General features: G+C 41.2%; 1 protein-coding gene across 2 annotated transcripts in view; it reads left to right on the top strand.

The window, feature by feature from the left end:
• The window catches only part of PDSS2 (decaprenyl diphosphate synthase subunit 2), a 186,494-nt gene that overhangs the window by 148,186 nt on the left and 25,503 nt on the right, over positions 1–12,805 (top strand). For both annotated transcript variants that reach the window (XM_067546760.1, XM_067546761.1), the window contains exons 5-6: positions 4,147–4,320; positions 5,220–5,351. In XM_067546760.1, the coding sequence (XP_067402861.1) occupies positions 4,147–4,320; positions 5,220–5,351 (306 nt within the window). The remainder of the gene's footprint in view (positions 1–4,146; positions 4,321–5,219; positions 5,352–12,805) is intronic.

Below are 12,805 nucleotides of genomic sequence, written 5' to 3'. Positions count from 1 at the left end.
AAATAAACCAGTGTGAGCTACTTTAAGGTGGTATGGTGAGAGGGCATACATTTTAAGTGTACTCTCTATTAAGTATGTAAAATGAATTTAATATTTGCTACCATAAATGTGATAGCTGTAAGTGACAAATATCTTGGTGTAAAATGTGACGATTCTCTAGAAGCTTTCCATCTTCCATTGTCTAGAAAGAATATTTCTACAGTTTAAGCACTGTCTGAGAATTTACTGGCTATATATCTGAGCAAGTCAATTTCTTTCTAAAATCGAAACAGTAAATATTTGTAAAAAAAGAAAACATCCTTATTGATCTTGAGATTGGTGAAATGGGAGCATCAACTGTACTTAGGGTTTGCCATTTGCAATTACAATATTTCAAAATACATGTTTAAAGCATTAGTTGTTGGGTTGGATCATGTGAAAAGTAGCAATGTTGTTTCTTTCAACTTTAAACTGTCAAGTTATTAAGGCAAAAATATATTATGAACATTGTATACAAGATAGATCTAATGATAAAAACAAACCAATTGCTAGACTTTCCTGTATAGAGTTTCAGTTGAATTTAATGCTCATGAAAAGTGCTGGATTGACTGGCCTGGAGACCAATGTCTTTTGGTATTGGCTTCCCCATGGTGCCTTAACTATATCATTCTGTTTTTGGCTCCACTGGTACAGACAGTAGCGGTACCAGTTGTTATGGTGTCTTTTTGTGATCTAGATGTGTCACGTATCCTACAAATGAGTACAACTAAGCCACCACCTTATTTCATATAGGTCACTAAATAGTCATCAAATACTAAATGTTTGATCATTACCAACTAAGGCTGGAAATGAACTAGTGATCACGGTGGACGATTCCAAATTCTATTATCAATCCTTTGAGCCATCCAGTGACCCCTTTCATCTTACTTACTGATATGGAAGCTTCAAAAAATAAAGGGAGAAATCCCACTCATAAAAATATATTTCAGATGCACAGATGTAACTTCAGTTTTCATGAAGTTTGCAGTCTATAGCTAATTAAAGTTTTTCTCAATGATGTGTTCAAATGATTTAGCGTAACTGATAAATGACAAGCTTTATCAAAAGATAATGTTATTGAATTGAGTCACAGCTATAATATAGGTGTTACGTTTGGGAAACAATGGCTTTTGCCGAGTCCAGTTGTTGCAATGCAATTTACAAAAATTTCACTGAGAGGAGATGCCTTCATGGCATTTGATTTTAAGTATTTTCACCATAGAGGGTTACTGGAAGAAGACTTTCTCTAACTGGAGTGTGTTATATTTTGCCTCCCAAATTCTTATACTGGTATATATTTTCAGACAGCTCCTAATAGACTGAGCATACTTCTTTATATACCAGGGGATTCTCAACATGTTAAAGGAGTGTAGTACATTACCTTTGAGCATATTTTTTCAGCATAGAAAATTAAAATATATATTTTGGATGCTTGAAGATTTTAAATATATCCAAAAGCTGTGTAGTATTTTGTTGTTTTTTTTTTTTTTTTTTTTTTTGTAAAATATCAAATAAACAGCAAAATAGTGAACATCTTTTTAAAGTGCCTGTGGTAGAAACAAAGTGATATTGGTATGCTTTTAAATGTTAAGATTTTTCCTAGATCTTTCTAACAACTTTCTCACAATTCCACATTTAAGCACAAAAAGTCAAAATGTACACATTAAAAAAAAAAAAATCAGTGTCTTTAAAAGATCAGTATTCAAAATCACTTTATTAGGGACAAATTTGGTGGTGTCATTGTAAATGTATAATTAATCCACTGGTTTTATTGGAGTTGCACTGGATTTACAGAAAGCAGAAATCAGCGCATCTGATGAAATCTTGCCCACATTAATAGCCCAAATAAACTGTGTGGGATTTTTTTAGATTGAAATGTAGAAATTCAGAATAAATTTCCACTTTTCTCAAATATTTTCAAGATTTTAAATGAGGGTCACAAACATATTTATTATGTCTACATTTTTATGGAACTTTTGGAAAATGTTGTAGAATTACTTGCCATGAGTAAGGTCTCTTCAATACCTGCAGTTCACAGTGATCTGTCAATCTGTATTTGGTGTATGAATGTTTCAGAGGCTTGGTACAACTAACATTTTAAGATCTTTGTAATTTCAGAAATGATTGTTTTGATTAAACTTTCTAGTTTACTTTTGTCTTCATGATGTTTAAAATAAATAATTGCAAAATCACTGCTAGTTGGTTGTCCTAATCTTCATCCAATAAGCTTTAATAAGCACACATTTTTATCTTAGCTGGTTGGTCCTGAGTAAGAACAATTTTCACAACTTTCTGGAGCTTCATCTCCAGATTATTTTTAATTGATCTATATCTGAAAGTGAAAATGATTGAACAGTTAGTTCTGGTACCAGTTCTTACTTATCATTTTTGTCATTCTGCCGGTCATGGAAACTTTCATATGTTCTAGGTTGAACTAAGGCATTACAAAGCAAACATCATAGTAAAATGAGACCTACCTAAAGTTTAATCTTGATTTTGTAAATTGTCATCACATACATAGTAGCAAACATGTCATTTTCTGTTCTTCCCCCATGTTGTAAAAAGGCAGTGGTGTTTTGGAAGGCAATGGAATTTTGATACAATGTTCGGTTACTTGGCATTACAGAATTCTGCTACTTTTCCCATCAGTCTCATATTATCATCTCTCCTGTAACACAGCACTCCTTGGCACTATCCACAAGGGAGGAAGATTGGAGCTGAATAGAGAGATTTTATTTCATTTGTTAATAATTTCGTGATAGATAATACCTGGTAGAAAATTATGGGGTCACATAGATTTAGTTCTCATTCATTTCTAAGTAATTTAATTGAAATAACTTTAGGGGAGAGATCTTATTAGAAGAGAGTTTTTAAATTTCTTTTCTTACTTTGTCTGTAAAATTTTACCTTTTGGCTCAGCCAGTGCTGTAAATGTGAATATATTGAGAAATTACATAAGATGCTTAATATTTAAATTTTGAAACTATTTCTCTACATTTATTCATTTATAACCTATGTTTCCTTTATCTTTTTAAAGGGGATCTGAAAAGGGGTCAAAAACAATAGGCTTTGAGATCTTTTTTTGCTTCTTTACAATTCATAAAGAAAGCCTGACATTTTATTTATACAAATTTAAATATATATTATAAATATATAAACTAGAATTTCAAGTTCTGTCTAGCCTTGAAGACACTGACTAATGAAATAATGACATCATAAAAGCCAAGAGAGTTAAAGTTGAACAACTGACTGCAGAAAAGAGTTTTAGTCAGATTGCTTAAAACTGATTATTTTTTCTTTTGGTTTTGTTAAAATATAAATTCAATTAACATTTTGGCTAAAAAGAGCCTTTGTTAAAGGTTTAGCATCCTTGATTCTACAGTTTAGACGTTTATAGCTCACAATAAACATCTATGAGATCTATCAGAGTCCTCCAGGGAAATTCAGACTTGACTTTTCTGATATTTCTAATGTTAAAAAAAAAAATCTTTCAAAAAAGATGCATCCCCAAAACATCCTTCACAGGTATTTATACCTTTTGGTATCTTTTTTTTTTCAATTAAAATCCCAGATATATATTAGAATTTATAGGAAGAAGCTGTAGTGTAGAACTCCATATAATCATATAATGTCTTGACACGTTACTTAGAAATACCATTCCCTATTAAATGGTCAGTTCTTTTCTTTGTTCTTGTTTGCTAGTGAGAGATACCAGTGAGTGATTTATTGCAGAGGATACTTTTTTCCAGTAAGTCAGTAAGAATGTAAATGGCTCCTAATGTTCATAATGTAGTGACATGAAAACTCAGAGGCAGTCTGGCAAACCTATTTTAAATATCATTGAAAGCTCCACCTGCTTTAGTTTTTTGGGGGCTCAGGAAATAAAAGGTGGCAGCAGCTCTGCAATTCAGCAACTAAAACTTGCTGTAATGTTTTCACTTTTTCCATCACCTCAGGCAGGAATACTCTTTGGGGGAGTGACTGCTTTGTCTGGCACGTTAAGGTCCATAGCTTTGGAATTTACAGTAGGTGGTAGTTTCCTAGGTGGCATGGCTGCGTTTTTAATTTCCTGTATCTGATATTGGTACAGTTTTAGCTTTTTCATTTTAGCCTTCGTCCCATTTTCAGGAAAACTGTCTTACACGTGATATTGGAATATCAGCTTGGAAAGAACAGATTTTTCTATCCCAGAGTGCCTTGTTGGCAAAGGGCTGCCAGGCTGCAATGGAATTAGCAAAGCATGATGCTGAGATCCAGGATATGGCATTTCAGTATGGAAAGCACATGTCTATGAGTCATAAGGTATGCCTTTTCTCTTTGTTCAGTCTTTTACTGAAAGGGTAGATGAGAATCTCTCTAATATACTTCTTCTGAGTCTGAGTTTAGTGGATACTTTCAAATGAATCCACTTGTAATTATCCAATGTAGGCAATATGAATAAAGAACCATATGCTTGTCACAGAAAACATCTGTTTATAAAATATTCAGTGTATCAGAAATATATTCATACTGCATCAAGTAACTCCCATAAGAAAATATTCTTATGCCATTCACAGTTGTAAAAAAGAGTATCCTTCCCATCAATGACTGGGTCATTCTCATCACCACATACCAACAACTATCCTTCCCCTTCTCCCTCACATTACTGCTCACCTGCTGACTCCATACCCCTTCCCAGCTGCGGCAAACTGTCCCTCCCCTCTTTTTATATGCAGTCCCTGGTAAACAACCCCTGCCACTCCTCCAATATGGAGTTAGAAGCCAGGAGGTGGAGCCAAATTACAGCTATCAAAGCAAAGGAGGACAATTTAGGAATAGAACTAGGGACGTGGAATTGGAGATGGATCTCTGGCTGGTGGTTGAATGGTGTATCTAGGACTGGGATCCTAGAAGAGCAGGATCACATATGAATGCATCGATATCAGAAGCTTAAGGCCATCATTGTCTGACATATTGTGAAAGTATAGTAATTTAAATGTTAATAGTTTTTTGATTCATGAAGTTTCTAGCTTGTTAAACCTGCAGTGCTACTTTTCTAAATCCATGTGAATTTAGTCTGCACTGGAGATATTCACACCATTCTGGGTTTTCTACTCTTAAATTAGTTTTTATTTTCCTAGAGATAATCATTTCAGTCCCTAAAAATTAAGTTGTACCAATCTTTTTTTATTTAATAAAAATGTTTTCATCCTTTCTTGCAGCTACACTCGGACCTCCAGCCATTTATTAAAGGAAAATCTAGTGACTCTGTGGCCTTTAGTTTAAATTCTGCTCCTGTCGTCCTGCATCAGGAGTTCCTTGGAAGGGAGGCCTGGATTAAGCAGATTAGAGAGGTAAATTATAAATTCAGTTTAAAGTGAATTTGTAGTGTTACAATAATTTTTAGATTGGTCATTCATCTCCTTTTCCTCACAGCTTCTGGAAAACTTTGGGCTCAGTGGTATGGGGCCATCTATGAAGAAACACAGAAGCAAAGAGTCCTCAGAGACAGTGGATATAGAGGCGAACTCCAATCCCCAGCCATTTAGTGTTTCTTTAACTGCTGTCCTGGAAACATGGAAATTAGCTTTCAGCTCCTTGAATCCAAATCCCTCTAGTATTTCCTTAAAAAGATTCATAGATAAGAACAAGATGATTGTGTAATGCAAACATGTCTGTTTGTCCAATGTCTAGCACCATGGGTTTCTGGTCCATGACTGGAGTTTGTAGGCTAAATAAATAATAATAATGACACAAGAAGAAGGACAAGAACAGGAAGGACCCACCCAAAAAAAGGCAAGACATAGCATCCTCTAGTGACCCTACATCAATTGCAAAGGTTCCCCATATTAAACAGGCTTGGAAAACACACTCCCAGGGTTCCTACCCTAGTTGTGCAGGAAGATTTTTGGTGGTAATGATGTAATGTGGAGCAAAGATTTTATTAGTATCAGTTTCGGATGACCTGCTGGTGAATTTCAGCATGTGGGTTCTGGTGGTGCAGATATTCTCTTTCCTATAACGTAGCCGTATCTGACAAGAAGAGCACTACCTCTTTACTTTGTCCTTCTTAGACCCTGTCTACACTTACCTGCAAGATTTGGCAGCAGTAGACCGGAGTTACGCAAAGTACGCAAAAAACTTGTGTAACTCCCGTCGACTGCTAAGCTTCTCTTCTGCGCTCCGTCTTCACTGTGCTGCGCTACTTGTGTAGCTGGACTTAGTACGTCGATTTCTGGATCGACTGAGCGGGTCTGCACTGACCACTCAGTTGATCCAGAGAAATGGATCTGACGGTGGCGAATTTGCCACCGTTAGTGTAGCCGTAGCCCTAGTCATGTTGACCATCTTGGTGTCTGTAGATGGAGTGACGACCAGAATCAAATTAAAATTGATAAACTGATTAGCCTTCAGAGATAATTAAGAAAATGAAAGAGAGAGAATGCTGTAAACTAAAAAGTCAGAAATTCACACTCGAGGTGGAAGCTCTACTGTTTAGCTTGAAGGTAAAAGGGTGTAGAGGCCAAGGGGTGGGGCTTATGAGTAGTTCTGCATTTATGACTGACAGTTCTGAGCCTACCTTCATGTGCTGTGGGCAAAGAGGCGCAGTCCCAGTAATAAGGCTTGTTAGACACATTCTCCTAGGAGAATATAATCTTACTCTCATACAGGAAAAATATGTTTTTTCTAACCAAACTGAAGCCTTGTAATTTTAAAAGTTAGAGAATGGTAATGCAGAATATGACTGCAGCCTCAACATGAGACTTCTGTATGTGTTGAATGTAAATAGATTTGGATGAATATGTTTCAGAAGCTTTCATAAACTGCGCTGTGATAATACCATTATCCTTTAACTGCAATTTCCCATCTGCAGAATCCAGAATAGGTTGCAGAATTCCAGTTCCGTCTGTCCTCTGATTAATTATTTTAAACTAAAAATGGACATTATGAAAGCACTGAAGCAATTCTAACTGAAGGAAAATAGGGTGATAAAAGTTTTTTTTTTTTGTTTGTTTTCTTTGTTTTTTTTATGGCAAGCAAATAGTGCTTCAATTAGCTACCATTACACCAAAATACAAAATGGGAAATTTACCATGCATCCTCTTAGGTGGTATGTTAGAATGTCATCAGTGCAACTTACATTGGTAATAGTTTTGCAGCTGCCACAAAAAAACCTCAATATAAGTAGAGGTTGGCAGTCCAAATCCAAATACTATTTTATACATGTTCAACTCATAGACTCACAGAAATGTAGGCCTGGAAGGGACCTTCTCCCTTGCTACAGATTAAGTCCATTACTACTTGTCTTACTTTCAGTGGACATGGATAACAAATGATCATCGTCCTCTTTATAAGAGCCCTTAACATATTTGAAAACTGTTATCAGGTCCCCCACTTAATCTTCTTTTCTAAAAACTAAACATGCCCAGTTTTTTTAACATTTCGTCATAGGTCAGGTTTTCTAAACCTTTTACCCCTTTTGGTGCTCTCCTTTGGACTCCTTCCAGTTTATCCAAAGCTTTCCTTTAGTGTGGCATCCAGAATTAGACACCGTCCTTCAGGTGTGTGTGTGTGTGTGTGTGTGTGTGTGTGTGTGTGTGTGTGTGTGTGTGTGTGTGTGTGTGTGTGTGTGTGTGTGTGTGTGTGTGTGTGAGAGAGAGAGAGAGAGAGAGAGAGAGAGAGAGAGAGAGAGAGAGAGAGAGAGAGAGAGCCTTGCAGAATTGTCAAGAAAATTTACCAGCCTAGGTAATTTTTGTTTCTGTGCCCAGTGCAGAATTGTCAGAGACTTTTTCCCTTAGCAGTATCCATTGGGGCAACCCGAGCATCCTCTGCTGCCTCACACGACTGTGTGCAGGTATAAAGGGCAGAGCTGCCCCTGAACCCCCCTCAGTTGCCACCTGTGACGGTTACTGGAGCTGCTGGTTTTGCCTTTGCAAATCCTTTGTTTCTTCTTGTACATAGTACCCATTGGTTAGTTATAGACTAGTTTTGAGGGTTTTAGCATAGTTTAGATTTAGTATTAGAATTAAATTAGTAGTTGATAATTGTGCTGGTTCCAGTACCAGAGTCATGCCTCAGTCTCTGAGCTTCAAGTCCTATTGCTCTTGTAGCAAATCAGTTCCTGCCAACGACTCAAACTCCATCTCTCTTAAGTGCTGGGGGGAAGCTCATGTCAGTGACAAATGTCACATTTGTAAGGGTTTATGCCCCGTTCCAAGAAGGACAGGTTAGCCAGAATTAAGTATTTACTCTTGGAGTCTGCACTCCATCCAACCTCAGAGCCTTCAGAGTGGGTGCCAAGCCTATCTGCATCAGTTAGCAGTGCTTTTCCTGGTTTGTCTGTTCCAAGGGACAGATTGGTGTCACCAGTACCAAAGGAAAGGCACCATAAATCTCCTAAGGGCACAATACAAGACACTTCAAAATCTTTGGGGCAGAAATCAAGCTCATGCAAGGACATGGAGGTGTGTTCAAGTGAGTGGCACTCTCCAATGCAGGTTTCAAGTCATGGAAGGTTGTTGACTCCAGAGCTTAGGTCAGGCCTATCAAGACTGCTGCTATTTCTGCCTCGATGTTTGCTCAAATATTGGTACCACAGGATCAAGAGTTTTTCCCAGTGCTGTCCGCATTTGAGGCTTATGCAACTGCTAGAGAGTTCAACCTGTCAGTACCCATTGCTCTGGACATTCAGGACTTTTGCCCGGCACCAGTGCCAAAGGTATTGATGTCTACTCTTCCTCCTCTAGCTGTGACACACTGTACCTGACAGCTAACGTACCTCTCAGATCAGTACTGACTGGGGGAACTACCCATGATCCCTCTGGTACCTCCATCCCCAGGCTCTGAACCTATCTTCCCAATACCGATGGGGCAGCTCCCCCTGGTCAGAAGAAGCAGACTCCTTATCGGACTTTGAGGTTGGTTCTTACGTGTCACAACCTGGGCACATTCAGTAGCTCCTGTGGAGTGCCTACCCACCATGATATCAGCCTAAGTCACAGCATGATCCGTATTGCAAGGACCCATGGCCTGGACATAGTAGGGATCCGGTGCCATATCAGTGGCCTTTCTGGAACCCTTGGGGTTTCCCTCCTCAATCTAGGGCATCCCCAGACCTTTCACATCCCAGTTTTTCATCTGCACCTCGCAAGCACTTATACCAGAGTTAACCAACCCTTGGTGCTGGGCCTCATACTGTGCATATACAAGCTGCTGCTGGAAGAATCAGTGGAGGTTTAGCCTCACCAACTCTTGGCCTCCTCGTCTTCATCACCTCATGAGGCAATGGTAGTAAAGTCTGTTTCTCTGCCTCCCCATGATTACAAAGACTGTCAGGAGTTGTTGAAGAGGATAGCTGTGGCTCTGGATATCCAACTGGAGATGGTCCAGGAAAAGTCTTGCAGGCTTGTGGACATTTTAGCCTCAGTGGAACCTTCTAGGGTAATGCTCCCAATTAATTAGGAGCCTGTCATGGTTACACTGCAGACCCCATCTTCTCTGCCCCCTACTGCCAAAAGAGCAGAGAGGAAATACTATGTCCCCTTGCAGATGTCCCCCTTGAACATTTCTATAATCATCCCCCTCTGGGCTCCCTGGTAGTTTCTGCAGCCAAAGGAGAAAGAGAGGAGAGACAGGGTTGTGAAGTGTTAACACCAAAAAGCAAGAAAGCAAAGAAATTTAACATTCGGCAGGAAGCTTTATTCAACAGGACGGTTACAGCTTCAAATTGCAAGCCAGCAGCCTCTACGGGATTGTTACAATTTTACCCTGTGGGATAACATTTCAAAATTTAAGGACAGGTTTCCAAACGAGATGAAACAGGAATTTACAGCAATGGTAAATGAGGGCAAATTAGTTGCCAGAACGGCTTTGCAGGCTGAGTCTGCAGCTCAAGCCATGGCCTCTGCCATCACTATACTACAGTATTCATGGCTGCAGTCATCTGGTCTCGACCCAGAGGTTCAACACACTATCCACAACTTCCCTTTTGAGGGTCGTTTGCTCTTTTCCAGAAAGACGGATGAGAGGCTGTCTAGTCTCAAAGATCAGGAGTGACCCTTAAGTCTCTGGGAATATATATATGTCATCAACAAAAAGAAAGCCTTTTTGCCCACAGCACTTCCAACAGTATCCAAGTTTCATGATTAGCATCCAGGATCTGTCCAGGAAGAAGGGCACAGATTACAGAAGACAATCTGCCACCTTCCTCATCCTCCACAGCTGTCAGTTCATCTAAGCAAGCTGAATCTTTCAAGCAAACAGTTTTGATGTATTGGTCAAGGACAGAATACCAGTTCCCAGAGTACCATCTTTTCTTCTTCGAGTGCTTGCTTGTGTCCATTTCATTGTAGATGTGCGCGCACCTCTGTGCACAGTTACCGGAACTTTTTTCCTTTAGCAGTACCCATAGGGCCTGTTCCAGCACCCCCTGGAGCCCCGCGCACATGCCATGGTATATGAAGTGCTGCCAGCCCTACACCCCCTCAGTTCCTTCTTTCCACCTGTGACGGTTGCTGGAACTGCTATGACTTGCATCACAAGTGTTCTCAATCCCTTTTGTTTTCCTTAATCATTTGTTGTTTGTCTTAGCTAGGTAGATTAGTCCTTAAGTGTTGTTAATAGTGGTAGTTAGTCGCTTAGGATAGTCCCGACTGGGACTTTGCCGGGAGCAGGGCATGCCCCGGTCACTGTGCTTCAAACCTTGTGCCTCTTGTGGGAAGGCCTTTCCACTGAGCGACCCCCATGATAGTTGCCTAAAGTACTTGGGGGGAAGCTCATCGTAAGGAAAAATGCAAGTTTTTTAAGACTTTCAGACCCCAAACCCAAAAAGACAGAGAGATCCACTTGAAAGCCTTACTAATAGAGGCAGCACTCAGACACTGGCGGGTTGGTTCACTGATCCGGTGGGGACTGGTGAAGTGACGATGGGTAGTCCCAGGGACCAGGGTAGAGGTACAGTGTATCCATGGGGACACTGAACGATATCCCGATGACACAGGTGCCCCTTCAGGTGAAAGGATATTTTAACTGGCAGCAGGTTGGGATAGTGGGGGGATTACCCTACCCGGTCCTGCTGGGAACCCCCTCCAAGGGAGTTGGGAGGACAGGGAGGCCCCTGGGGGAAGGAAGGAGAGAATAAGGGGACACAGGGCCCCTCAGAAGAAAAGTCCCCTAGACACAGGCAACGAGAGGAAAAAGCAAATAGCCTCCTAGGACCAGAGGGAGAGGAAAGGGGACAGGAAACCAACAAGGAGGAGAAGACAGGTAGCCCAGACCCCTCAGAGCCCACGAATGCATGGGAATGTTGGATTTGTGGGGGGAAGTGGCATCAATGGAAGCAGTGCCCAGACCCAGCAGGGCAGGGGCCCACAGGCGTTACTCCCATGGAGGTGGGGGTAGTGGAATCCCTGGTGATACCTAAGGGGCCCAAGGGCCTAACCGGCCAGGAGGCCCGAGGGGAGGAGAAGGCCAATAAGGAACCCCAGCAGGGAAGTTTGGGGGAGCAGGGAAAGGACCGGCCCACACGGGGGCCCGAGTGCTGGATCTGTGGGCGGAAGGGACACATAGGGGAAGAGTGCCCATATGGAGGATGGCCGGAGAAAGACAGGAGCGAACCCCAGGGAAAAGATCCCGTGCATCCACATGTGGAAGAGAATGAGCTGCCTCGTAGCAACTTATATAGCCAGCCAAAGAGAGGTAGAGGTTGGGTGAACCGGGTGGTTCATTAAAGGGTGTGTGACAGAGTGGAGGTATGTGACAGAGTGGAGGGTGGTAAACCACTCAGCTGTCTCCGTCAGCCCTAATCCAGTGGGCTGAACTGAGGCAGTGCAGGTCAGCGGAGCCAAGAACTAAAAGGGGAGCAAACAACAGCTGACCACACTGATTAGGCTAAGACAGAGCCCTGACTAATGAGGCAAAGAAGGAATAGCTGGCTACTTTGCCAGGGAGGGTATATAGGCCAGCTCAGGAAACCAGGAAAAAGGGGGAGGTGTGGCCAAGCAGGGCAGGGAGGACTGTGAGTCAGTCTGCCTGCTGGCCAGGAGGGGTGAGCCACCCTGAACCTCTGAGTCCATAAAGTGCCTGGAGTGGGAACTGGGGAACTGACTGTGTGCACTGTAAATATATGAGCCTGGGTGACTGCAACGCAGATGACTGTGAGTCCTTTGTACAAAGGGGGAACCCTGAGGGCTAGGAGGGCCTGGCCACATGGTGCACTACACTACATATAAATGTAGGGAAGTTGTGAGCCATCCATTTGGCTTGAATGGCATTCCTTCCACACACCAAAGGAAATAATTTATTGGTATTAACAGACAATACAGCAGCGATGTTTTATGTGAACAAGAAAGGGGGAACTCAATCGACACAAATGTGCCAAGAGGCAAGACTGCTTTGGCATTTTTACATTACCAGCAATATCCACCTGAAAGCTGCTCACCTTCAATGAAAAAGGAATGCTCTGGCAGAACAACGGAGCAGATCATATATCTATCATCGTGATTGGTCCCTTCATTCAGATCCATTTTCCAGCTCTGGGGAACTCTCCAAGTGGACCTGTTTCCAACATAGACCAACAGAAAATGTTAACAGTTTTCCTCCTAAAATGGTCACAGCCCCACATTCTTTGACAGATGCCTTCCTACTACCATGGTCAAACAGCATAATGTAGGCCTTCCCTCCGGTTCCACTCCTGCTCAAAGTTTTATGCAAAATCTAACAAGACTGAACATATCTTATATTCCTAGCCCTAGTGTGGCCCTGTCAGAAGTGGTTTTCAGCTTTATTAGTCAGAGCTCCACTATCACTT

The sequence above is a fragment of the Emydura macquarii genome, unplaced genomic scaffold (assembly GCF_026122565.2).
Source record: "Emydura macquarii macquarii isolate MOO-44397 ecotype Brisbane River unplaced genomic scaffold, CSIRO-AGI_Emac_v2 contig_1146, whole genome shotgun sequence".
Taxonomy (NCBI): domain Eukaryota; kingdom Metazoa; phylum Chordata; order Testudines; family Chelidae; genus Emydura; species Emydura macquarii.
The sequence above is the reverse complement of the archived record's forward strand: the minus strand, read 5'-3'. Positions and strand labels throughout refer to the sequence as shown.